The 26,256-nt window shown below is 40.3% G+C and overlaps 1 protein-coding gene across 2 annotated transcripts; it reads left to right on the forward strand.

Moving 5' to 3' along the window:
* Positions 1-2,629: 2,629 nt before the first annotated feature.
* On the forward strand, positions 2,630-23,740 carry htatip2 (HIV-1 Tat interactive protein 2). Of its 2 annotated transcripts, none has more exons than XM_052029304.1 (6): positions 2,630-2,776; positions 4,911-5,100; positions 7,116-7,223; positions 12,162-12,299; positions 18,366-18,427; positions 22,367-23,740. In XM_052029304.1, the coding sequence occupies exons 1-6, from the start codon at positions 2,643-2,645 to the stop codon at positions 22,590-22,592; spliced, it is 858 nt and encodes a 285-aa protein (XP_051885264.1). In that variant the 5' UTR covers positions 2,630-2,642; the 3' UTR covers positions 22,593-23,740. The 2 variants fall into 2 exon arrangements, with proteins under 2 accessions (XP_051885264.1, XP_051885265.1); XM_052029305.1 differs by lacking the exon at positions 2,630-2,776 and adding an exon at positions 2,849-3,044.
* The last annotated feature ends 2,516 nt before the right edge of the window (positions 23,741-26,256 follow it).

Raw genomic sequence — 26,256 nt, forward strand, 5'->3', positions numbered from 1 at the left:
TTCTCAACACTGGTGCCTTACAAGGCTGCGTACTCAGCCCTCTATTCTACTCCCTATATACTCATGACTGCGTGGCCAGATTCTGTTCTAACTCCATCTACAAGTTTGCAGATGATACCACCGATGACTTATACAACGGCAACATGATGTCCCGACTCCTATACTCAATGCCCTGACTGACGAAGGCCAGCATGCTAAACACCTTTTCCACCACCCTGTCTATCTGCGACGCCGCTTTCAACGAACTATGCACTTGTACTCCTAGGACCCTCAGTTCCATTACACTCCCTAGTGCCCTACCATTCATAGTATAAGTCCTACGCTGCTTTGACTTTCCAAAATGCATCACCTCACACTTATCCATATTGAAATCCATTTGTTACACCTCAGCCACTTCCCTAACTGATCAAGGTTCCCCCTGTAATCTACGATAACCTTCTTCACCATCAACAGCACCTCCTAATTTTGTGTCATCCCCAAACTTACTGATCAAGCCTTGTGCATTCGCATCCAAGTTGTTTATATAAATAACGAATAACAAGGGTCACAACAGTGACCCCTGCAGCACACCACTAGTCACCAGTCTCCTTTTCAAGAAATAACCTTCAACCACCACCATCTGCTTCCTACCTCCAAGCGAATTTTGAATCCACCTAACTAGCTCTCCCTGGATTCCATGGGACCTAAACTTCCAGACCAGCCTAACATGCAGGATCTTGTCAAAGGCCTTGCTAAAGTCCAAGTCTTCACATCTTATTTTTGGGTCATCAGAAAATTTAGCAACCATACCTCCAATGTCATCATTGAGGTATAAGATTTTATGATGCTATACTGCTTATTACTGCTCGTGAAAGACTGTGGCCAACAAACCATGGCTTAGTGTCTTTCTTGAGATCAGCCTTTAAGGTCCACTTGATTTTTCTTGATTAGTTGCTATTGTTCAGAAATCATGTTTCGGTTACATGTTTTCACTTAATGAAAAAACAATGACTGGAAGATTTAAGATGATATATTGAAAGTAGTGATGAAGATATAATGTGCATTTAAGATCATGTTCAGTTCTGCTTTCTCTTTTTATGGAACACTAACTAATGTGCATTGATAATTTGACTTTGTTAATTCAATGTGAAGTGTTACTGACAGGAGGCTCGCTGATGCATCTGTATGTGATTCACCTGCCTACTCGGTTTGACGTCGTGGACACAGATCAGTGTCAACCCATCATATTCTGTTTCAGACAGATGATAGTTTGATTTAGGGCTTCCCTCTGTTACACGCAGGCAAATCAAAAATTCAGTATCTGATAATTCAGCATTTTATTCTCACAAGGGAACATTTCATATAATTTATTTCTACGGAAGTGCTTACCTGAATATTGTAATCGATGAAATGTGATCAAGAATTGAATGTATCAAAAGAATATAAGTAACAGGAGGATGAGGAAGCCATTTGACCCTGTGAGTGTACTTTGTCATTAAACGAGATCCTGGTGGACCTTCCGGCTCAACACCATTTTCCTGCCCCATCCTCATATCTCTTAAGAGTCATACAGCAATATAGCACAGAAACAGGCCCTTCGGCTCAACTCATCCATGCCAACCAAAATGCCCATCCAAGCTAGTCCCATTTGCCTGTGCTTGGCCCATATCCCTCTGCATCTTTCCAATCTACGTGCCTGTCCAAGTGTCTTTTAAATGTTGTTATTATGTCTTGATTCCTTTCATATCCAGAAATCTGTTGATCTCAGTTTTAATGCAATCAATAACTGAGCCTTCAGTCATCCAGGGTAGAGAGTTCCAAAGATTCACCACTCTGTGTGAAGACATTTTTCATCATTTCAGTCCTAAATGGGCTACTCCTTATTCCGAGACTGCAGTATCTAATGCGGCAATGACTGAACTGGTTGATGGTATCTTTAAGGATAGCCAAGGTATTCCTATGGAACAGCATCAAATCATTTTCCGAGCTGTAAGCAGAAATCACACAGTTCAAACCTCAAACAAAATAAAATTCAGTAAAGAGGAACCAATTGGTAAAAATTGTGGGAAAATACCATTCCCAAAGTTTAAATCATAGCTATGAACAGTTTTATTCTTCCACAAAAGATGATATTTGAATATACAGTGAAGAATTTATTAATAGGAAATAACATTGCTGTGGCCTTTGGTTGTTTTTAAATAGGGTTATTTTCACCAGTCCAGTATTTCCAACATTCTCTGCTTTATTTCAGGATTCCAGTATCTACATTTTGTTTGTTTTAGCTTATTATAATTGATGTTTGAGATAGCCCTCTGCAATGGAACTTTTATCAATTTTTAAAAAATGCTGGAAAATCCATAGTTGGAAAAAGTTGCAATCTGCAGCATATGGGGATTGAAAGATTTAGGTAACAAAAAGAGTTATCTTTGTGAATAGCTGCAGTGTTTACTGCATATGAGTAAAAAAGGTTTCGGGAATACTGAATTTGTTTTGTTTTAAGGTCCTTTGAGGCTCCCATAGTGATTTTTTTTGAGGAAAACGGTTGTGACTAAAATACTGAAGCTTCGTGTTGACGGAGACGGTCATTTGCGGCAAGGCTGCAGTTCCCACCGGTTTGTCCTCCAGCATAGGCGGCAGCACCGTCGTCAACTGCCGAAGTGGGAATGCAGGCTCTTAAAGTTCCCGCAGTGAGTTGGTGTAACGCGACTCTGTTATTACTTAGTATCCTAGTGCTTTCCTTGGCGTATTTATTGCACCATTTGGAGAATTCTGATCCAGGAGCCTCCCTGAGTGAAAGGTAAGCACGTTTCAGCAGGTTGTGGAGGAGGCTTAGTCATTCTCTGAGGCTCCGCCCCACTCCATGAAATGTCCTACAGATTATCATCCTGTGCACATCTAATTTTCTTTTAAAAAAGAAAATCCTTTCGGGGTCAAATGTACAATAGTGTTGGTATATTTAATTTCTTTGACTCAAAGCTTCCTTGGCAGAAGTGTGATAGCCTCAAAAAGCTTAACATTCTCACTTAGTTGTGGGAACACCTGGCAGAAGACCACTGAAAATGAAGGTATGATATTGAGGATGTCAGAGAGAACCTTGAGTTTCTTCATCAGGAATCTGTGGAAGCACAGGATAGATGGTGGAAGGAGTGTATTTTATTCAATGTTTCCGGTCTACCTGTGGCAGACACTGTGGGTCCTGCTCTGGTCTCATCAGCCAGCTCAGAGACTGTGGAACTGGGGTGGAAGCAAGTCACCCTCCAACCCAAGGGGCTGCCTAAGAAAACCCTGTTACAGCCAGTACATCTGAGTGTTCAGTATGCGTAACTTGCTTTTTAAAGAAACTTTATGGATCTTTTTTATTAGCACCAATAAAACTTTTTCAAGGAGCAATGATGGCTTTGAATTTGCCTCCATGTGGGTTGAAAAAAAACCCTGCTAATTTGAGCTGCTTAGTCTCTTTGGTTGTGACTATGTGTTATCCAGAGTTTGTTTATTGCAGGAGCTTCTTGCATTCAATTATTGCAGAACGGAACTGAGCTGACTAAATTGAAAATGGCTCTTCAACCTTTATATTACAGCAGAGGTTTTCCAAAAGCAAAATACAGTGAAAGCTGGAAATCTAAAGTAAAAAATGGAGAAGTGGGTTTAAGGGATAACAGGGTGTATTAGGAGCATGAGCCAGAACTAGGTGTATGTGATAGTTCAAAATGGTGCAGGTGCTCAATGAGGAGGAAATGATCTATTGATGTAAAACATTGTTAATCTGCCAGACTTAGTACTTTGCTGATCTGGCTGATATTTCTGGACTAAAATGATGTTATTCCTATTAATATTCCAACACACTTTTGATTTGCCTTTTTTACTAAGATAGTAGTGTAATAAATTTTCCAGTAAATCTTGTTGTCTTTCAAGGAAGTGGGGGAAATGGGACCACCTGAGTTTTGAGAGAGCATGGGAAACAACACCCTGGTGAGCCAGAAGCCTGAACTATCAGCATCAGGATTTTTTGAACTATTGGATTATCAGAGTCTTGCTGTATTTGTGTTAGGAAGAACAAAGTTCCAAGGTCATCTGTTCAAAGTTGTGCTTTTAATATTGTATTCAGATGCACATCTCTGGATGTTTCAAAATCCATCTTGCCCTTTTATTGAGTTAGTGCTAGCCACAGCACCTGCCTCTTGAGTCAGAGCTGTCGGTTCAAGTCCTATTGCAAGGGCTTGAGCACATATATCCAGGTTGATTCTCCAGTGCATTGGTGGCGAAGAGGTGCATCGTTGGCGAAGAGCTGCACTGTCAGACTTGATGTCTTTCAAACGAGACACTAAACTGAAGGCCTTGTAAAAAAAAATGGAACTTAAAAGATTCTGTGAAGAAAAGCAGAGAAACTGCCGGTGCCCTAACAAATCCTTCATTCAGTGTTACTGAAAATCAGATTACATGATAATTATGTGGGATCTAATTCTACACAATTTGTTTGCATTAGTGACTATACTACAAAAGCACTTTGACTATTAAATACTTTGAGATGTCATAAAAGGGATGTGAAATATACTATATTAATTCAAATCTTCCTTCAGTTGATACAGAACCCCTGCAGTGAGTTCATTTTGGATTCATTACTCCCCAGTGACTTTTGATAAAGTTCTGACTCCATTGGAAAGGCTTGGGTGATGCAATATACTTAATGCTCAAATAGAGTGGTTGTGCAACTAGGTTCACTCATGAAGAAATGTCTATTTACTCAAATTACAGTCAAGAATCTAGTGCCAATGGAATTATGGCCTAGTATGGGTCATACTCTCTGAAGAGGAAAAAGGACAATAATGAAACCAGTTCCAGAAGATTGTTTGTTTGCAGTGAAATCTTACTAATCCCATTAATTTTAAAGTATATACATTTCATAATGTTTACCACTCTTTGTTTTATTCCAGAATGTCTCAGGATATTAACAAGCTCCGAGAAATGTATAGAACATTTAATAAATCTTGCTTCATTCTTGGAGCTTCAGGGGAGACAGGAAAGGTGCTGCTGCAGGAGGTTTTGAAAAGTCAGCTCTTCTCCAAGGTCACCCTGATTGGCCGTAGGAAGCTAACCTTTGAGGATGCAATGTATGAAAATGTGGTAGGTTTCAATAATGTTATAATGCTACAGAAGGTTATAATTTGAAGAGCAACTAAGTGAGACTGGTACAAATGAGAAACCAATCAATGGTTCAAGCCACATTTAAACTCAATAATTAGGGGTGTTAAATTTTAAGGTAATTGCTGAAAGGATTGGAAGGAAGTTGAATGTATTTTCACCCTGAGGGTCTGGAACTCTGAAGGGTCATAGAGGCAGAAACGTATTTAAAAAGAACACCTGATGTAACCTTCAGGCTTTGGAACCAAGAATGATTGGTATGGCAAGGCCTCTTTCAGGCCTAAATGGTTCCTATATGAGAAGTAAATTTCTATGATTTTATTTATTCAATCAAGGGATGTGGGTATCACTGGCCATTTTGGAGGGTACTTTAATAACAATCACATTGCTGTTTGCCTTAATTATTTAATCTTAACAATTTCCATGGGAAATTAAACTTATGGTAGTTTGAATTTCTTCATCAAACTTGTAGTAATTTAACCATACAGCTACCTAATTGTATGATAAGTATAACAAGGGAGCATCTGAATCTATTAATTCTTATGTTGGGGGTATAATTAGTCTAGTCAAGAAATTGCAATTGAACTCTCATTCATGATAGCATGCAGAATATTTCTTCCACCCTTGTGCCTTAGTACTGGCTCTACATGGGCTCTGCAAAAGTAGCTAAACCCAGATATCAAAATTAAATTAATTATAAGCTGTAGATCAGTATTACTTGATGGGCATTGCCAGAATTATTGCTTGCAATGGTATGTCCTCACTTTTGTCACCAAATCTTTCTACCATTTCAGCAGATATATATATATTTTTGTAAATAACATGCAGTGCATTTTGTTCCACTTTGGTGTAAAGTGATTGCTTTAGTATCTTTCATTTATTAAACTCTTATGGTAGAAAAATATTGCTACACATGTTCTAAGGCATATGAAAGAGTTAGTTAGGAAGCTGACCGAAGATCGGTCTAGTTTTGAGAAGAGTTTTAAAGGTGGTGTGGGGAGATATTGGGGCAAGTAGACAGGAGGTTATGGAGACGGGGATGGACGGAGTTTCTTCACTTAAGAAAGAACTGTCCTGAGTAGGTAATGGCTTCAATATCAATAAAATCCTTTATTGCCAATGATGTACTTTTGATGTGTAGTCCTTGTAAAATGGGAAAGATAGCCATTTTATGCAGTGCAAGCACTGCCAAACAGGAGCATGATAATGACTGGAAAATCTACATACCAGGGACTGAGAGAAAAGATTGCGATCAGGAAAGGGAGGTGGAGATATGAAGTTTAAAAGGCTGACATAGTTGAGACACTGCCATAAGTGGAACAGGCCAGGTTAAGAGATACATGATTTTAAACAGGTCCACAGGTAATGAGGAGGAGGAGTAAGATTTATGTTGTGTAAATAAGTCTAAACATTGAAAGATTTTTTTATTTTACTTTGGCACTGAGGAAAATGTACATTAATTTTTATCTTTTTAAAAATAACAAATTATTCATTACAGTTTTATATTTTGGGTCTGCAATGTAATGTGCCACAAAGTTGCAACCAGTTGGATCACTCCTGCATTGTCAATAGCAGGCTGTTATTTAGCAGAAACCAGGCACAACAGCAGAGGAATGGATTTCCTTCAAAGCCCAGCCCAAATCAGGAAGGCGATGATCAGATAGCAATCTTTCAAAGTCTTGATTTTTGATTTAAGTGGTAAAATTAAACAAGCCAAAAACTAGGCATCATGTCCTTTAACTAGGAGTGCAGGGAGTAAAGAATGACCTGTGAAAAGTCAGCTGAAAGAGGGGTGGGGGGGCCACAGAGAAAGTTCTGCATTCCTTCAATAAGGCATTTCAAAGAGATTTCCTGGTAATGCATTTTTCCTGTAGACAGCTTGCTCATCACCAGAAAACTGAAGAAGTTCTTTTTGTTTTTGCCTCTCAGCTATTGTGGAAATAATTTGAACCTTAAGTTTGATGTTTTAATTTGCTGATTCTGTTTTATTTGAACAGATCCAAGAAGTTGTAGATTTTGACAAACTAGATGACTATGCATCTGCTTTCCAAGGTCACGATGTCGGGTTCTGCTGCTTGGGAACAACCAGGGGCAAAGCTGGTGTGGTAAAGAGAAGTATTTTCTTATTTAGAAGTTTGACGTGTTAGCTAGTGCTGATGCAACTTTGTAAACTTGCTATATTACTATGAAAATAATGGGGCAGTTAAAATCTTATTTTGTATATTAAGCAGATGATTGCTGCTCATTCAGGTGACAGCAAAGCCATCCAGATGGTAGGGATTGGGGGAAACTCCAAGGTTAGTTCATAGAATCAGTAACATGTATAATAATAAAAACATAATTACATTCTTCCTTATCATTGGTTGGGACAGACTCATGCTATAATTGTGTTATTATCTGTCAGCTAGGAGAACACCCACTACATTAGCTCATCTAGTCTAGAATCCATTGGTTGTTTATAAATTCAGTGCATTCTTTAATAGTTAAATAACATAATAGAAACGCACTTTGGTAACAGTTTATAACTTGTGGAGATCCTGCACTCAGAGTGAAAAGAAATAACTGCTGTGGTCTGAACTGCTCATCAGCTTGTGTTAGTACCGAGGCAGTGTAATGCTCAAATTAAGAGGATTTTCTGTAGTTTAAAGATTACAATTTATTTAATAGGATACAGAGTTAGAAAGGAAATATAAATCTTCAAAATGCTCTTGAAGGAATTAGTTGTTTGACTTGAAGTCTTTAAGACAGGGATTGCCGCGAGGTATTTTAGTTAACTGCTATGTACCAGTGTCTGAAGCTGTTGGCTGCATCTGAAAGCTAAAGGGATAAATAGGTAGGTTGATGAAGATTGTCCTCTGAGCAATTAACCAGGGATTAAATTTATAATCTTCCTAGTCTTTATGGCACTGTGCTATGTGGCATTTCAGGTTTACAGCATAGGAACAACTATTTGGCCCAACCTGTTATGCTCTATGTGAGCCATCTCTCACCCTGTTCAGTTTTATCCACATGTCCATCCACTTCTCTGTTGAGGGGACATAATTTTAAGGTGATTGGAGGAAGGTATAAGGGGGATGTCAGGGGTAAGTTTTTATTTTACACAGAGAGTGGTGGGTGTGTGGAATGCATTGCTGGCAGAGGTTGTGGGGGCAGATACATTAGGGACATTTAAGATACTTAGATTGACACATGAATGATAGAAAAATAGGGGGCTGTGTGGGAGGGAAGGGTTAGATAGATCTTAGAGCAGGATAAAATGTCAGCACAACATTGTGGGCCGAAGGGCCTATACTGTGCTGTAGTATTCTATGTCATATTTGGCTGACTTTCCCTTGAAGTCATCCATGCTTCTGACTGAGCTCCTTAAGAACTTTTTCTCTCAGAAAGCTTCATATTCAAAATCTTTCTCTCCGCTACATAGAACACAGAACAGTACAGCACAATACAGGCCCTTCGGCCCACAATGTTGTGCCGACCTTTAAACCTTGCCTAAGACTATCTAACCCCTTCCTCCCACATATCCCTCCATATGTTTATCTCGTAATCTCTTGAATTTGACCAATGTACCTGCCTCCACCGGCGCCACAGGCAGCACAAGCCTATCAGTATAATAGCTTTGTGCATTCTATTTACTGCTTGGACCTGGAGCAGTTTCAAGAGAACTAGTACAGACTTGATGGACCAAATAACGTCATCCTGTTTTTTAACTACACTATTATTCAAAGATTTTATCCCTAGAAAGCCATCCCTGGTGGTTGGTGTTAATCACACAGGATGGTACAGACAGCACGTTATACTCTGCCTCTGAAATTTGATTCCATTGACTTCAAAGAAACTGAATTTATGGAGACAGAAAAAAGAACATTAATGCCATTATATCATGTGTTTAGAATTACCAATCAGGGATGAATTTGTAGGCAATTATTCTTTATTATTTCATCCACTTTGTGACACTATTTTTCCACAACCTCACTAGTGACTTAATAAATACTGGAAGATTTCCTATCCATTTCCCATATCTCCTGTTTAAATTTGATTTGTTGTAATTTTCTTTTCATATGGTTAAGAGCTGAAGAATAAAACTGTAATTTATTTACCTAGAGTTTTAAATGTCCTTATGATGGTGAGGCTGTGAATGTGCACATCTCAATTTTACTTGACTGATTCTCTTCATTGAAATTCTCCACTGTGAAGTAGGTTTTTTAGTCACCAAGGGAACCTAGTGCAAGCTTTTCTGTGTTTGAAAATTTTGCGATTAATTCTATTGGCTGCTAATAAGACAATATGTTACTTTGTCTGGGGCGGATTCATTTAAAAAAAAGCAGCAAGGCAACTTGTCAACTGGAAGCTATTGAGAAGGGATGATGGTTGAGCGTGGGTGTTAGAGGTAGTGGCGTGGGTTCTTGTTTCATGGGCAAGGGGCTGCTGCGTGTTTGCAGTGCTTCTGAATAAGGGATGCCAGCATCTATTGGCTGGGCTGGTATTGATGTGGTGTAGCTGCGTAATTGGATTTAAAGTGAGCTCATAGTATTTGTGTCAGTTCAGATTTCATCAGGTGACCATTGTGCACTTCTGTCAACTGCAGTCTGTTTTAGAACATTGACCAAGAACTAAGGCAGCGAAATCAAGCGTCGTTTAATTCAGGCGTCAGGGGTATCGAATAATTGACTTGTATTTTCAACACTTTTGAGGCTTAAAGTTGTTCTGTTGTGTGTGGATCTGTTTGCCTCTAGCCTTTCAAATAAGCTGTAGGCATATGGGGCAGTGGAGGGGTGTTGGATTGCACGAAACTGAGGTAAATTCAACTGAAATCAGTGTGGCACCAAATGTTATTCAACAGTTTCAGAATGGCAGCTAAAATCAATGTGGGAGGTAACTTACTACACCTATATATTTATTTGAAAGCATCCCAATTGTAATAAAATAGTCACAGATTGTTTGTGACTTGATTATTTACAGTTTATGGAAATCAAGATTCAAGATTTACTTTATTGTCATTTTTCTGAGTATTTACATACACAAAAAAAACGAAATACTGTTTCTCACCAGCTCATATCAGTGCAACAAAAAGAACAGTGATAAATATCTAAAATAGTCTATAAAAACATCTCTAAAACAAAACTAAAAACATATCAATACCACATATTCATATCTGTTAAAGTGCGCTTATGTATTAATAAGTGCTTATTCAGTTCAAGATGAAGTTCAACGTATCAGGTAACTAACTATCAAACTGTTTCTGTATTGATGTGAGTGTGTACGTGTGTGTGGAGGGAGAGCTTGTCGGTGGAAGTGGAGGGGGACACAGTCCATTTATGATCCTGACTGCTTGTGGGGAAAAGCTGTTCAGCATCCTACTAGATCTAGAGCAGATCTCTTCCCCAACAGCAGGAGGGAAGACAGATCGTGAGAAGGGTGATGAAAGTCCTTAATGATGGCCGTAGTTCTGCGAACGCAGTGTTGCTGATAGATCTCCATCAAAAAGGGGAGAGGGGCACCAATGATCCTGCTAGCTGTCTTCACCATCCTATTGAGCTGCTGTTGTTTGTAGGCCTTGCAGCTACCAAACCAGGAGGTGAGGCAGTAGGTCAGGATGCTTAGGAAATGTGGCTACACTTACTTTTATTCTATCTCCATTTTTCAACAACTTTTAATGCAATATCTAAGGCAACCATTTGGTGAATGTAGTTAGTCAGCTTACTGTGAAGAAAGTTTTGAGGACTGTGGGGAGGGAGGTGTTTGAACTTGTTCAGTAATATTAGGTCTGTATTTAAAAAAAAATGCCATACAGAAGTGCACAACTTGAATTCAGTGAGCATAAGGAGAAGTTATCTTGCTGTTCTGAATCCTTCCAGCTAGACTTGTGTTGCTTTTCGTAGTTAATATAATAAACTTGTCCTTTGAACATTTTTTTTTATATTGACACCAAGTGAGCTCAATGTTACAGTATTGGTAGTGAAGAGAACTGATCACATTCTTCATGCATTTTGTAAGATATGCAAACCTAACTCGCTTGATATTTGAAATGGGGGGGGCCATATGGTCAAATCAGAGCCAACTTTTTAACAGTGGTTTCACACTATTCTTTCAATCATAGATTGCCCTGCTTCAGCTTTGCCTACTTTTGCCGTATATGTAATGTTCTTTTCTGCCTCCATAAATTCAGTTTCTTTGAAGTCAATGGAATCAAATTTCAGAGGCAGAGTACAACGTGCTGTCTGTACCATCCTGTGTGATTAATGCCAATCACCAGGGATGGCTTTCCAGGGATAAAATCTGTGAATAATAGTGTAGTAAAAAACAGAATGAGGTTATTTGGTCCATCAAGTCTGTACTGGTTCTCTTGAAGCTGCTCCAGGTCCAAATAGTAAATAGAATGCACTAAGCTGTTATACTGATAGGTATATATAGCAGAGAGAGAGATTTTGAATATGATGTTTTCGTATTCATATTTTGAATATGATTATGTAATCTATGCCATTGTCTTCTCTAGACATGAGTATTCCAGTGCTTATCTTTCTGATCTTTCATCCTCCATAAACTTTCCCATCAGGTATTCAACCCCCTCATTGTAATGTTTCAGTCCTCCAAACTTGCATCACGTGATCACCTCGCCTCTCCCATTTGCTGTAATTTTAATTAGCCCTTGCACTCTACTGCCCCTCATACACCTCTCTGGCCAGAACTTTGTTCCTGTCAATATACTTCCTTGTACGCACCCCTTCAAGATCAGGTGGGCATTGGTGGCCGTGACTGGAGTGGTCTCGCTCTTGAGCCCTGGAATTCTTCTTTTCCTTCCATTATCCTTTGCTCCAGTCATTAAAATTGACCTATTCCATCGATCATTTGGTACTCCTTTAACGTGTATTTACAACTTGGCCTCGGTGATGACTTTGGGGTGCTTTCCTATGCCTAAATGCAAATTGTTGTACTTCAGAAAAGCTATGAGGTTTGGTGCAAAACATAGTGCTCTCGTTCAATAAGAATAATTGTTGTAATTTCATACTGTCAGTAAAGAGACATTATTTTTCCTTCTGTTGCAGGAGGGTTTTATTCGCGTGGACTATGATTATGTATTAAAGTCAGCCCAACTCGCAAAAGCTGGAGGATGCACTCATTTTAACTTGCAATCTTCAAAAGGAGCAGATAAGAGCAGTACAATGCTGTATCCAAAAATAAAGGTTGGAAAATCTTGAGTCTGCTATTAATTTTGTAACTGACATTGGGTCCAAAGTTATTAGTGATTTGGTAATTGTGCTCTTGTGTGCTGATACTTCTTCCAAAGATCCTGACTGATGACACCCTTGTATGTACAGATGTGGCCCTTTACTACTTGAGCCACATCACAACATGCTAAGGGTCTCAACTGGCCGTGTTTGTCTGGGTTACTAGGGCACTAACATGTAGCTACTGAAGTAGAGAGGCAGGATCAAAATATATTTTGACAGGTCATGCACTTCCAGTATTTATCTGAAATAATTTTCAAGGCCATATATGCTGGGACCTTTGTAGTATATGTGGATGTAGGAGGCATGATCAGTAAGGTTGCAGATGACACAAAGATTGGTGGAGTCGTGGAGAGTGTGTCTTAGGCTACAGAGTGATATCTGTGTTGGTAAAATTGGTTGATAAATGGCAGATGGAGTTCAATCCAGATGAACGAGAGGTGATGCATTTTGGGAATAGTAATGGGGCTAGGACATGCACCGTAAATGGTAGGGTCTTGGAGACCTTGGAGTACAAGTCCAGAGATACTGGCAGTCTAAGTAGGTAATGTGGTTAGGCATTTGGGATACTGGCCTTCATTATTCAAGGCATTGAATACAAAAGCAGGGAGGTTTTGCTCCAACTTTATAAAACTTTGGTTCAGCCTCAATTGGAGTACTGCATGCAGTTCTGGGCCCCACACTATAGGAAGGATGTGATGGTGCAGAGGAGATTCACCAGGATGTTGCCTGGGATGAAGTGTTTTAGTTATGAGGAGACACTGGAAAAGCTAGGTCTGTTCTCCCTGGAGCAGGGGAGGTTAAGAGGGACATGACTGATGTGTATTAAATTGAAGGAAATAGATGGGGAAGACTGCAAGGAACTTTTCCCATATCAAAGGGAGGCAAAACAAGAAGATGTAGATTTGGGGGAAGAGATTCTGAGGGGGGGACCTTTTCCACCCAGAAAGTGGTGAGTACCTAGAATGCACTGCTGGAGAGAGTGGTTGAAGCGAGGTCATTGACAGCATTTAAGAAGTCTCTAGACGAGCACTTGAATCAGTTACGCACAGAAGGGTAGGAGTGCTGGGAGATGGGATCAGTGCAGATGGTGCCCACTGGTCGGCATGGATGTGGTGGACCGAATGGCCTGCTTCCATGCTGTACATCTCCATGACTCTATGAAGAACCATTCTAATTTAATATATTTATACATTCCTGTTGTGTATCTTGAGAATTTGAAGTTTCATATAATTGTACATACTTGAGCATGGATTTTAAGCTTTTCAGTGAATCCCACTCTAAATGAAGGAGAAATGATTCTGATGGCAGTTCCTTGGGCCTATTCCACTATTCAATTGGATTGTAACTGTTGTAGAATGCAGGTACATTTTCCCAGTATTGCTCCACAACCATAATAGTTTTACCTAAAAATTTCTGTCTTCAAAGTATCAATTACTCTAAAATGCATAGCCTTTTGGAGGGAAAAGGTTCCAAATTTCAGCCAACTTTGGTGTTAAAGAGTGCTTCCTGGGTAACTGCTGATTGGGAACCATGTGACTCCTTAAAACTATACAATGATATAAATGAAATAAATAGCAGACATATTAAATTAGCATCAGTATTTGCAGTAGAGAAATGATGTGTCAGAACCTTCAAGAAAACTAATATTGAGTTGTGGATAGGACCTGATTTGAATTGGAAAATACTTGACTAATTATTAACTCATGGTCCCTTGTCCTAGACTTCCCAATCTATCAGTTCCTCTTAATATATCCTGAAACTTTCATCAAATCATCCCTTAAACCATCTATATTTTGAGGAAATCTTGCCTTGCAACTCAACTCTTTTGATTTTGGGTATTATTTTGGTAAATCTCTGCAGTTATCTATCCAAGACCAATGTATTCTCCTTAAGGTGTGGTACTTGAAACTGCTTTGCCTAATCAGGACTTTGTATGGATACAATTCATCTGGGTAATTTAATTTTGTACCATTTCACTTGATTAATCATGATATCCAGCTTACTAATGTGTGCATGTTTCATTGCATTGAATGGGTAGTTTCATGGTCAACATCTCTGATACTAGCTTATTAGCTCTGACATAAGTTAATAATAAAGAAGATAGTGGTATTGTAAAGTAACAAAGACTCAAAACTAAATTAATTCATCCCAAGGATATAATGATGGAATATTGCACGTTCCCTAACAATGATCTTCAAAAGTTACCTTGCTTTGGTAACTATATATTAGAAAATGTGACTGTGCTAATTATAAAATGTGTAGAATCATAAGCTATACAACAAGAAAACTTGCCCCACAGCCCAACTTGTCCATGCCGACCAAGTTGCCAAACTGAACTAGTCCCATTAGCCCCATATCCCTCCTAAATCTTTCTTATATCTGTACCTGTCCAAATATCTTTTAAATGTTGTAATTATACTCACCTTTACCATTTCCTCAGGGAGCTCATTCCATATATGGACCACCCTCTGTGTGGGAAAAGTTGCCCCTCTGGTCCCTTTTTAAATCTTTCCCCTCTCAATTTAAACCTATACCTTCCCCTACCCTGGGGAAAAGACTGTGGCTATTCATGTTATCTGTGCCCCTTATGATTTTATAAACCTCCTATAAAGTCACCCCTGAAGCCTCCTATAATCCAGGCGAAAAAGTCTAAGCCTGTCCAGCCTCTCCACGGTAGTGTAGCAGTTAGCGTAACACTATTACACCACCAGTGACCAAGGTTCCATTCCAGCTGCTGTGTGTAAGGAGTTTGAACGTTCTCCCCGTGTCTGTGCAGGTTTCCTCCAGGTGCTCCGGTTTCCTCTCGCATTCCAAAGATGTATGGGTTAGGAAGTTGTGGGCATGCTATGTTGGTGCCGGAAGCTTGGCAACACTTGTGGCTGCCCCCAGAACGCCCTATGCGAAAGATGTATTTCACTGTGTGTTTCAATGTACATGTGGCTAATAATGATACCTTATCTTTTAACCCAAACTCTCCAGTCCTAGTAACATCCATGTAAATCCTTTTATCACCTTTTCCAGTTTAATGACATCATTCCTATAGCATAGCAACTAGAACTATATGTAGTACTCCAAATGTGGCCTTGCCCATGCCTCGTATAACTGAAACATGACGCCCCAGCTCCTGTACTCAATATCCTTACTGATGAAAGCAAGTGCGCCAAATGCCGCCTTCACCCTACCTGTGTCGCCACTTTCAAGGACCCCTTTGTGTCTCTGTTCTACAACACTTCCCAGGGCCCTATCATTTACTGTGGAAATCCTGCCCTGGTTTGTCTTACCAAAATGTAACACATCACTTTAGCTAACACTCTGTCTGTATTAGAAGTAGCCATTTCATCTGTAGGTCAATCACCTGTGATAATAGCTTGGTTTCACACTCTCCAGTGGGAATTTCCTACTCTCTGCGTTTTGTATTTTTTTGCATACCTTTGTTTGTCCTTTTCTCTAATTTAACTTGTTTTCTTTCTCTCTCCCAGTCCCGATGAAGTGTCTTTGACCTGAAACATTAACTCTGTTGCTTTTTCCCACAGATACTGCCTTACCTGCTGAGTGTTTCCAGCATTTTCTGTTTTTTTTACATTATAGTATGACTGGCAGATTCAGATCTGCCATGACATTACGGTTTGGTGGGGTTTAGACTGGAATGTAGCAGGTTAGAACTATTCAAACTTACAGAAATAACTTTCAAATATACATCTAAGGTGCATGTTACAACGATGCCTTTTCCACACTTCAAAGTGAGTAAGACTCTCTATCTGTGAAGTGGTTCATTTTGGTAGGTCAAATCTGATGGCAGAATATAGTATTAATGGTAGGACTCTTGGCAGTGTGGAGGATCAGAGGGATCTTGGGGTCCGAGTCCATAGGACACTCAAAGCGGCTGTGCAGGTTGACTCTGTGGTTAAGAAGGCATATGGTGTATTGTCCTTCATCAATCGTGGAATTGAATTTAGGAGCTGAGAGGTAATGTTGCAGCTATATAGGACCCTGGTCAGACTCCACTTGGAGTACTGTGCTCAGTTCTGGTCGCCTCACTACAGGAAGGATGTGGAAGCCATAGAAAGGGTGCAGAGGAGATTTACAAGGATGCTACCTGGACTGGGGAGCATGCCTTATGAAAACAGGTTGAGGGAACTCGGCCCTTTTCTCCTTGGAGTGATGGAGGATGAGGGGGAACCTGAAAGAGGTGTATAAGATGATGAGAGGCATTGATCGTGTGGATAGTCAGAGGCTTTTTCCCAGGGCTGAAATGGTTGCCACAAGAGGACACAGGTTTAAGGTGCTGGGGAGTAGGTATAGAGGAGATGTCAGGGGTAAGTTTTTTACTCAGAGAGCGGTGAGTGCGTGGAATGGGCTGCCGGCATGGTGGTGGAGGCGGATACGATAGGGTCTTTTAAGAGACTTTTGGATAGGTACACGGAGCTTAGAAAAATAGAGGGCTATGGGTAAGCCTAGTAATTTCTAAGGTAGGGACATGTTTGGCACAGCTTTGTGGGCCGAAGGGCCTGAATTGTGCTGTAGGTTTTCTGTTTCTATCTCAAGTGTTATGAAGATAATGTTTTAAGTGATTCACTCAGTGTAACTTTTATTTTTGAGGCCTTCAGTGATCTTTCCGGGAGTTGTTTTTATTTTATAGAACTGTTTCATTGCACTGCTTGGAAGTCTTTGTCAATTGTCAATTGTCATGGCTGTAAGTAGCATTCTCTCCAGAGTCAGAAGGTGCTGGATTCACGTCACACATGAGCCCTGAGCACAAAGATTTAGGCTAACACTTGGAGTTGGAGGGTGCTGTCCTTGTGGTGAAACATAAACTGAAATCCTGACTGCTTGTAGCTGGGATAGTTAAGAGCGACTGTTAGATAGATTGATCGAGTTAGGCAGGTTTAGCGATGGTGTGGTTGCACAAGTAAAGACATTTCGACCGTCTTGTTTTGCAATAAAATGTATTGTGAACTTGAAGATAGCAACTGCTGAACAAATGGGACACAACAGCTGGGCGTTAGGCTCCTGCAGTTAAAAAAGACATGCACATAAGCAGTAGGAATGCTGATAACAGTGTGTTTGAGGAACTTTGATCGTGTATGCTCACCTCTGTAACAGTATATATTGCCACGACTCTGTAAGTCAGGCAGAATGAGCCAGAAAACATTCTGGGTTGTTCTCCTGTTGCATCAGTTAGGCTGAGCTCTGAATAAACTGCCTTGCTGTTAATGGACCGACTCCAGTGTTGATTTTTGAATTGCTTCAACACTGCTCTTTCAGGAACAATAGTGTTATTCTAAAGAAGAGCAGGACAGTTATCCCTGGTCAATATTGATGCTAAAAATGATATTGTTTGCTTGTATGAGGGTTTTGTTTGAGTAAGTAATATTGAGTGCTTTTCTGCAGCAATACTCATGGGGCTTTTTACACCCACCTGAAGCATCTATAGGGCAGAAAGGATTTCTCTTTAACATATCTGAAAGACACACCTCTGACAGTGCAGTGTTCCTTTAATCAGCCAAATGTCACCTTAGGTTATGTGCTGAAGTCTGTATTGATGCTGGAATAAACCAGAGCATTTAAATTTGAGACAGAACTGAAAAATGAGAGCATAGAAGTAAATGGGTAAAATGCAAGTGCCGCACAATACTGTATCAGGAAATGTTTCTTTATGTGAAGTGTGATTCACCTTCCGTTAGCGCAGACCAAAGCACAAGTTACAGGGGTAGTCTGATGCGGCTGCATGGAAATCATAAGCTTCAACACGTGCGGAGACCAAAATGGCGCACACTATTCCAAGTGAGATCTCTTCAAAGCCCTGCATAATCTCATCTTTTGTACGTTTTATTTCAATTTTATGTAAAGACTATCTTACTGGGTTTATTTCAGATTCTTTTTAACCTGGCCTCTTCTCCTTGTCTTTTAATTGAAATTAACAAATCAGGATCGGTTGTGAAAGAGAATTCTTGATAACTTAACTCAACTATGTAGCACTTTTGATGCTGTGTACTAGTACTGTTAACTTCTAAATAGGGTCAAGTGGAAGCTGCAGTTGAAGAACTGAACTTTGACAGATACAGCATTTTTCGACCTGGGTAAGAACCTGTTAAAATGATCTGTTAATTTGTTTAGTTCCTGTGATTTCAAACTATTAAGTGTCACCTCAGCATATTTATCAAATCACCTCAGCAATTTGACAAATAATTAGTAAGCCCCAACAGATGAGTGCCCCTTTCTGACTAATTTGTACGACTTTTTAAAATTCCACTCTTCCTGCAGATTCTGCTCCTTGTTTTAATATTCTCATATTGCTTTTTGTTTTGCATAAAACTATCATTCTTCAGGCCTATTTCTGTTTTGCCTATGACATCCCCTCACCACTTCATTTAAAAAAAACTGCATCTTAGTGGTTTTAAGTATATTCTTTTTCCTACTTTTTCCTCATTGTCTTCAAAATTGATCTGGTTCCCTCTTGCTCCGATCTACCTTTCTTTCCCTTCTGTCCCATCTCCTCCTCTTTTCAAAGTTTTCAATACATCTGTCTTGCACCCACTTGTCACTCCTCACTTCCCCACTTGCCACAGACTGTCTAGTCTTATGTAATATTTCATAGTCCCCATCATTCATATGCAAGTCCTGAACTTGCCATTCCTGTGTATCTCATCCTCAACTTCACATTGGCTTAGTCAGAGAAAGTGTTGGCTTAGTCAGAGAAAGTGTTGTTTTCATAAATTTAACATTTTATTGTGAAGAAATTCAATAAGGTTTGAAACTACTCAGGCAGTTATCAGTGTTTTTTAAAAAAAAGTTATGAAATTCATAATCAATGGGCAATTATTTAAAGGCACGGTAGTGTAGCGGTTAGCGTAACGCCATTACAGCGCCAGTGACCCGGGTTAAATTCTGGCCACTGTCTGTAAGGAGTTTGTACGTTCTCCCCGTGTCTGCATGGGTTTCCTCCGGGTGCTCCTGTTTCCTCCCACGTTCCAAAGATGTACGGGTTAGGAAGTTGTGGGCGTGCTATGTTGATGCCGGAAGCGTGGCGACACTTGCTGTCTGCCCACCAGAACACTCTACGCAAAAGATGCATTTCATTGTGTTTCAATGTACATGTGACTAATAAAGATATCTTATAGCATGGAAACAGGCCCTTCGGCCCACCAAATCCATGCCAACGATCAGGCACCCATTAATCCCATTATTTTTAGAACTCCCCCCACCCCCCAACCTTCTTATCAACTTCCCTGAAGATTCTACCACTTGCCTATACACGAAGGATACTTTACAGCAGCCAGTTAACCTATCAACCCAAACATCTTTGGGATGTGGGAGGAAGCAGGAGCACCTGGAGGAAACTCACGTAGTTGCAAGGAGAATGTGCAAACTTCACACAGACAACACCCGAGATCAGGATAGAACCCAGGTCTCTGGCATTGTGACGCAGCGGTTCTCCTAGCTGCGCCCCTTTGCTGCACTAGTCATGATTCACTTCCAAATTTCAACTGCTTTCCTTATTTTTGAAGACCTTCATAATTTTACATTTTTCATTCTACTTCATAATTCCTTTATTCTTCTATATCCTTGGATCTATCAGTAGATGAGTGCAAATAGTGATGTAATTCTGAACTATTAGGGCTCGTTTCATATCTTGTCAACCTTCCTTTCCTGCTGATCTTGACGGGTGAGAGTGGAAGCATAATTTCCTCTGGCCAGAGAAGACAAATGAAAGCTACCAATGGTGGGCTTCTGGCAGATCAGGCAGAGTCCAAAATCTGGAACCCCCATGAAGTGTACACTGAGTTGCTTCTGTATTCCTGTCCCACCTTTGGAAGAAAAGGGCATCTCTTAAAAAGATAAAATTTGAGAGAAGAACAGCTTCTATTTATAATGTACCTTGCATGTTCCTTTCATGATACCCAGAGTGCTTTACAAGCAGTGTACATTCAATGTGGAGTCACTGCTATAGTATAGGAAATGGATCAGCAGAGAATGGTGACTCAAAAAATTCTCCAGATGCTGGACACAAAAATTCTGCAGAGAATGGTAAAGCATACCCAAGTTGAAGGGATGTTGGGATTCTTAAATATAGGCACAGAATAGAAAAACAGGGAGGTTTCGTTGACCTTTTACAAAACATTAATCAGGCCACAACTAATGTATTGGGTCGAGTTCTGGTCACTGTTAGGAAAATATTAGACAATGTGTGGATACAGTAAAGCTCTTAATCCAGCACGCTTGGGAGATGTTGTGAGATTGGCAGATTTTCTGGGCTTTTGGATGTTAGTTCCAATTAATACTCCAATGCACTTTTAATCCACTTAAATGTTACGCAGTACAATATAGTAAATTTTCTAATGAACCCTGTGAGTTTAAAGGCAGCAAGAGAACAGGGCCCTGATGTGTTGAAGGGTTTGTGGGAACTAGGGCCCCAGTGTGTTAGAGGGAGTGTTGAAATCAGCACCCAATGAGTCAGTTGCTGAACCACCAAGATTTCTGAACAATCGGATAGTGGATTATCAGTGTTTTATTGTAATCAGTTAATATTGCAGTTATAAATTGTTACTACCTGTGATTTCGGGGCTAGCAAGATGCTGGGCAGAGCACTTGCAGGTGGTGATCGGAGAGCAGATTATCAAAGTTGCATTACAATGAACATAGAACAGTACAGCACAATACAGGCTCTTCGGCCCACAATGTTGTGCCGACCTTTAAACCTCACCTAAGACTATCTAACCCCTTCCTCCAACATATTCCTCTATTTTAAATTCCTCCATATGTTTATCTAGTAATCTCTTGAATTTGACCAATGTACCTGCCTCCACCACCACCCCAGGCAGTGCATTCCATGCCCCAACCACTCTCTGGGTAAAAAAAAACCTTCCTCTGATATCTCCCTTGAATTTCCCACCCATTACTTCAAAGCCATGCCCTCTTGTATTGAGCATTGGTGCCCTGGGAAAGAGGTGCTGGCTGTCCACTCAATCTATTCCTCTTAATATTTTGTCTTCCTCGTCCTTGTCTTCCTCGTCCTCAAAGAGTAAAGCCCAAGCTCCCTTAGTCTCTTCTCATAATGCATACTCTCTAAACCAGGCAGCATCCTGGTAAATCTCCTCTGCACCCTTTCCAACACTTCCACATCCTTCCTATAATGAGGTGACCAGAACTGGACACAGTACTCCAAGTGTGGTCCAACCAGAGTTTTATTGAGCTGCATCATTACCTTGTGGCTCTTGAACTCGATCCCTCCACTTATGAAAGCTAACATCCCATAAGCTTTCTTAACTACCCTATCCACCTGTGAGGCAACTTTCAGGGATCTGTGGATATGGACCCTCCAGATCCCTCTGCTCCTCCACACTACCCATTGTTCTAGAATGTTTCTGGGGTGAATAATCTTAGCAATGAAGTTAGACTTGAGAAGCAGTGGTGGTTCTTCTAGGAGAGGAGGTTTGTGGTGTGGGGTGGGGTGGGGGGGGGAAGGGAGACTTTGTATAGATGTAGTAGAGCTTGATTTTGATATGATAATTGGAGATAAGCTGTTCCTGTTCAAGTCCTAGGGGAGATGCATTCAATTTGGTGGGGTAAAAGATACAGGAGAGGTGTGTGGACAACCTTATTTTTTTCCTATGTAGAGGATGGTGATGCCCTGGAACTTGCTGCCTGTAAGGGTGGTGGTAAATGCCATTTGGAGTTTCCAAAAGGGAAGAAGGTGGGTGTTAGCAGGAAAGTAATATGCAGGACAACAGGGAATGACTGGATTTCGGAGAACAGGGGGCACAACACCTCTTCACTGATTTGGGACCATGTTGTGGAAATAATGTCATGTAATTATTTACATGTGAGGTGGTGGTTTATTGTTTGTCCTCAAAATTCAATACAGCACTCCCTCAGTACTGCACTGCAAGTATCAGGCTCGATATTTATGCCCAAGTCTCTGTGGGGACTTTAACCCACAACGTTCTGACTCGGGCAAGTATGAAGTGGAAAAAAGTTTCTAATCTATTTCTCTTTTCCCAACTGTCTGTTCAAAATAGAATGTTGATGTGTGACAGACAAGAATCAAGACCAATGGAATGGATGGCAAGAAAAGTCCTCGTGCCTGTGGCATACATGTTTCCAACTGCAATAACAATCCCCGTTTTGGTGGTTGCAAAGGCCATGTTGAACAACGTTGTACTCCCATCTGAGAAGAAAGTGGAATTGTTTCACAATAAGGGTGTTCATGAGTTGGGTGAACTTGGAGAAACCAAAGAGAAGTAGCAATTTTTGGGTTTCATTTTGGAAGATGTGTTCTCTTTTCATATGATCCATCCCTCTAATCTTCTGAATTATTTTTGTCCTCACTTGGATTTCCTCGGGGTCCTTTGGTTGGTGGTGGAGAGGGTGCACAGGGAAGTTGCTTGCAACTCTTTTAACACTGCTGTGTAAGAACCGCTTAAGAGGTACGAGATATTGGATAGTATGGTGCTCCTTTCAGGAGGTATTTCACTTGTATGTTCCATTTCCCCACACTGTCAAGTCTGAGATCTTGTAATCATAAAGTCATACAACACAAAATCAAACCCTTCAGACCATCAAGCACCCACTTGCACTCATTTCGTTTTTATTCTCTCCACATTCCTGTCAACTGCCCCCAGGTTGTACCATTCACCTACAAACTAAGGGCAATTTGCAGTGGGCAATTAACCTGCCAACCCAAACATCTTTGGAATGCAGGAGGTATCCAGGAGGTCAGGACTGAAACTGGGTCACAAGAGCTGTGAGGCAGCAGCTCTGTCGGCTTCACCACAATGCTGCCTGGTAGAATAAGATGGAAGATACCAGGTATGAGCGTGTTGGCCCATCACTCTGATAGATTACTTTATGGCTGTGGTGCATAATGTCACAGATACACTTTTGTCTAAGGCATGTGAGGGGAATTATTTAATAGTTATTCCATCAGGTTTATTGTTACCTCCTTATTTACTGATCAGAAACTGAGTGATTATAGTTACGGCTAATGTTCTTTGTGTTCGGACATGTAACCTCTTGCAAATTTTTATTTGATCTTTAAGTAGATCCTGTGCATACCTTTGGAAACACAATTCAGAATGTTTGCTTTTAGCAGTTTTCCAAAACTTGTTTAATCCCCCATAATATATACTGTAACTTTTTTGTGCCATATTTGTAATGGATTATTTCTCATAAAGAGAGAAGATGGGTGAGAATAGAAAGCACAAGGCATAAATCTAAAAACTAAATATAGTGTATGCTCAAATACATGTTGAATACTGTGACTTCTCAGGACTGTCAAGATTTTTGAATGTTCTTGGATGCCTCTGAATTTTGGAAATACTCAACAATTATTAAGTAGTCATCTTTGATCACAATGGACTGCTGAAGAAATAAACTTATTTGGGGGAAAAGGATGCCTCTGCCTGTTAATTTATTTCTTGTCTTTGGTGCTTTTGCAGGGAGGGAAACCGTATTGTATGATTTGTTGCTGACTTGGCATAGATGGCATCACTGAACTTTGATGCAGAGGTCTAAAAGTTGCACTCCATCTTACACAATGTGCTATCAAAAATGAAATACTATATGACCAGGGAGGGGTTGTTTCACATGTGATGGAGCTAGGAGAGGTGATGGAAAGGCTATTTCAACAGATTGGCTGTTCTAAATTGTCACCATGTATAGTCTGATGAGGCTGCTATAATAATGAGTATTATAATTTATACGAAAGTGTCCTCCCCAGCATATAATTTCAAATGTCTTTTATGCTTTAAGAAGCGGTTGTGAGCAGCCATTATCTTATTTCTTAACTATGTTGATTTTGCTGAAAATGAGGATATAGCTAAGGAATGGAAATCTTGCTCACTGGGCATTGACTCACAGTTGGAACACTGGAGCCAAAAGCAAGTTCAAGAGTTTGAAAATTGATGTTAGATGTTGAGAGAGAAGCCAGGGGTGTGTTGCTGTACAACTTCCATCGTCAGTGCATGCAAAGGCCAGTCACATGATGTTCCCTGCCTGCCAACGATTGTCGAGTGGTAAGGAATCAGGTACGAGATCAGCCTGCCCAACGATGCATGTAATTGCTGAATGGTGCACATTGTGGTTGCATCTACAGGTGAGTGGCAAGCAGATGTGAGGTTGGATGGTCTGGCTGCTTGTGTATCTCATAGTAAACTGCAGTATTGGTCAATCTAACCCCTCTTCATTGTGTAACATTTTTATCCCAAGAATTAATCTAGTGAATCCACACCGACTTCAAGGCAAGTATGTTCTTTAGGTAAGGAGACCAAAATAACAGTCTTCTCAATGGGGTCTTGCCAAAGCCCTGAACAATCTCCGCAAGACTTCCTTATCTTTGTACTTGATCTTCCTCGCAATAAAGGCCAACGTACTCTTTGTATTTTTAAATGCTAGCTATACCCTGCTCGTATGTGAACCAGCACAGTGAGATCACTTTGTAAACCAAAATACCTTCTTGCCATTTTAAAAAAAAAATTCTGCTTTTGATGGGGAAGGATGAGGTCACAAGGGAAAAATCCAACAATAAAAATTTTAACTAGGAGCCAGTGTAGGGCAGCGAGCACAGGAGTGATGGCTGAATCAGACTTATTGTCAGTGGGCCATGAGCAGTAGCAGCAGAGTAGAAAGAGGGAGATGTGACATGAGGGTTTCAGCAGCAGATGAGATGAAGCAAGGGCAGAGCTGGATGCTTTGACGAGGTGGAAGTGGGTGATCTTAGTGACTTTGCAGATGAGATAATGACACCACAGAACAGAAGAATTTTTGAAAGATTCATGTTTACTTTTTTGTTGATGTACGTCCTGAAAAATATCCCCCATCCATAAGTCCTGTATTTTTGGACACAAAGGGAGTTGAGGGACATGATAAAGTAGGGAAATGGACTTGAGTCAAGGTTTAGTTATAATATTTTAGAATACTATAGCAGATTTCAATGATACTCCAGTAGCCCTCCTCTTGCTCCTGCCTCTTATTTTCCTGTATTGTCCCTCACTACGTTGGAAGAACTACAAAATAACATTATTTCAAGTTCATTTCAGTTTGAATTTCTGATTTGGGACTTCATTACAAAGATTAAGGAATCCTAACTCTGGAATGTTAAATGTTAAAAGTCTAGGTGTTTAAAATTTAACTCAATTTCTGAACAAAGAAACTGCAATTTCAAACAGAAAAATCACCTAAAACTCTGACTCCTGATTGATAATCCAAACTTATTGATGCCTCTTGAATGGTAACCCAAGCTGTTGCCAGAATGTGTACAGATGTTGACAGTAACTGTGGCCAGTTTCTGTGTTTATTACTATGTTCCTTAATGAACAAATAGTTTTTGGACACCAGGCTCACAGGACCTAATAGAACCACATCTCAGAATGAGTGAGTGTCTTAGAGAAAGAAGAGATTTGGGAAAGAATACCAGCATTGGATCCAAGACTGAGAAGTACTACACAGCATGGTCATGCAGCATGGAAACAGGCTCTTTGGCCCATCAAGTACCTGTCTGGACTGATCCCATTTCCTAGCACTTGACCAATAGCCTTCTACCCCATGGCCTTGTAGGCCAGTATCTGTCTCCACCATCCACTCAGGCAATGTGTTCCAGATTTCAGCCACATTGTGGGTAAAAAAAAATCTTCCTCAGGTCTCCCCTACATTTGCTATCCCTTATCTCAAACTTATGTCCTCTGTTTAAAGGTACATCTGCCAAGGGGAAAAGTTTCTCAGTCTACCCAATCTGTGCCCTTTATTATTTTGTACACCTCAATCTGGTCCTCTCTCCACCTCCTCTGCTCCAAGTAAAACAAACCTAGCCTATCCTGTCTCTCCTCGTAGCTGAAATGCTCCATCCCAAGTAACATCTCCTCTGCACCCTCTCCAGTGCCAACAGGTCTCAATGGTACTCCAGTCAAACTAA

The sequence above is a fragment of the Pristis pectinata genome, chromosome 14 (assembly GCF_009764475.1).
Source record: "Pristis pectinata isolate sPriPec2 chromosome 14, sPriPec2.1.pri, whole genome shotgun sequence".
NCBI lineage: Eukaryota > Metazoa > Chordata > Chondrichthyes > Rhinopristiformes > Pristidae > Pristis > Pristis pectinata.

Bases quoted from the DNA above. Each gene is read 5' to 3' on its own strand.
- htatip2 (XM_052029304.1), top strand. From the start codon at position 2,643: ATGCAGGCTCTTAAAGTTCCCGCAGTGAGTTGGTGTAACGCGACTCTG. The intron at 2,777-4,910 runs GTAAGCACGTTT...GTTTTATTCCAG, and splicing joins GGAGCCTCCCTGAGTGAAAG to AATGTCTCAGGATATTAACA. The intron at 7,224-12,161 runs GTAAAGAGAAGT...CTTCTGTTGCAG, and splicing joins CCAGGGGCAAAGCTGGTGTG to GAGGGTTTTATTCGCGTGGA.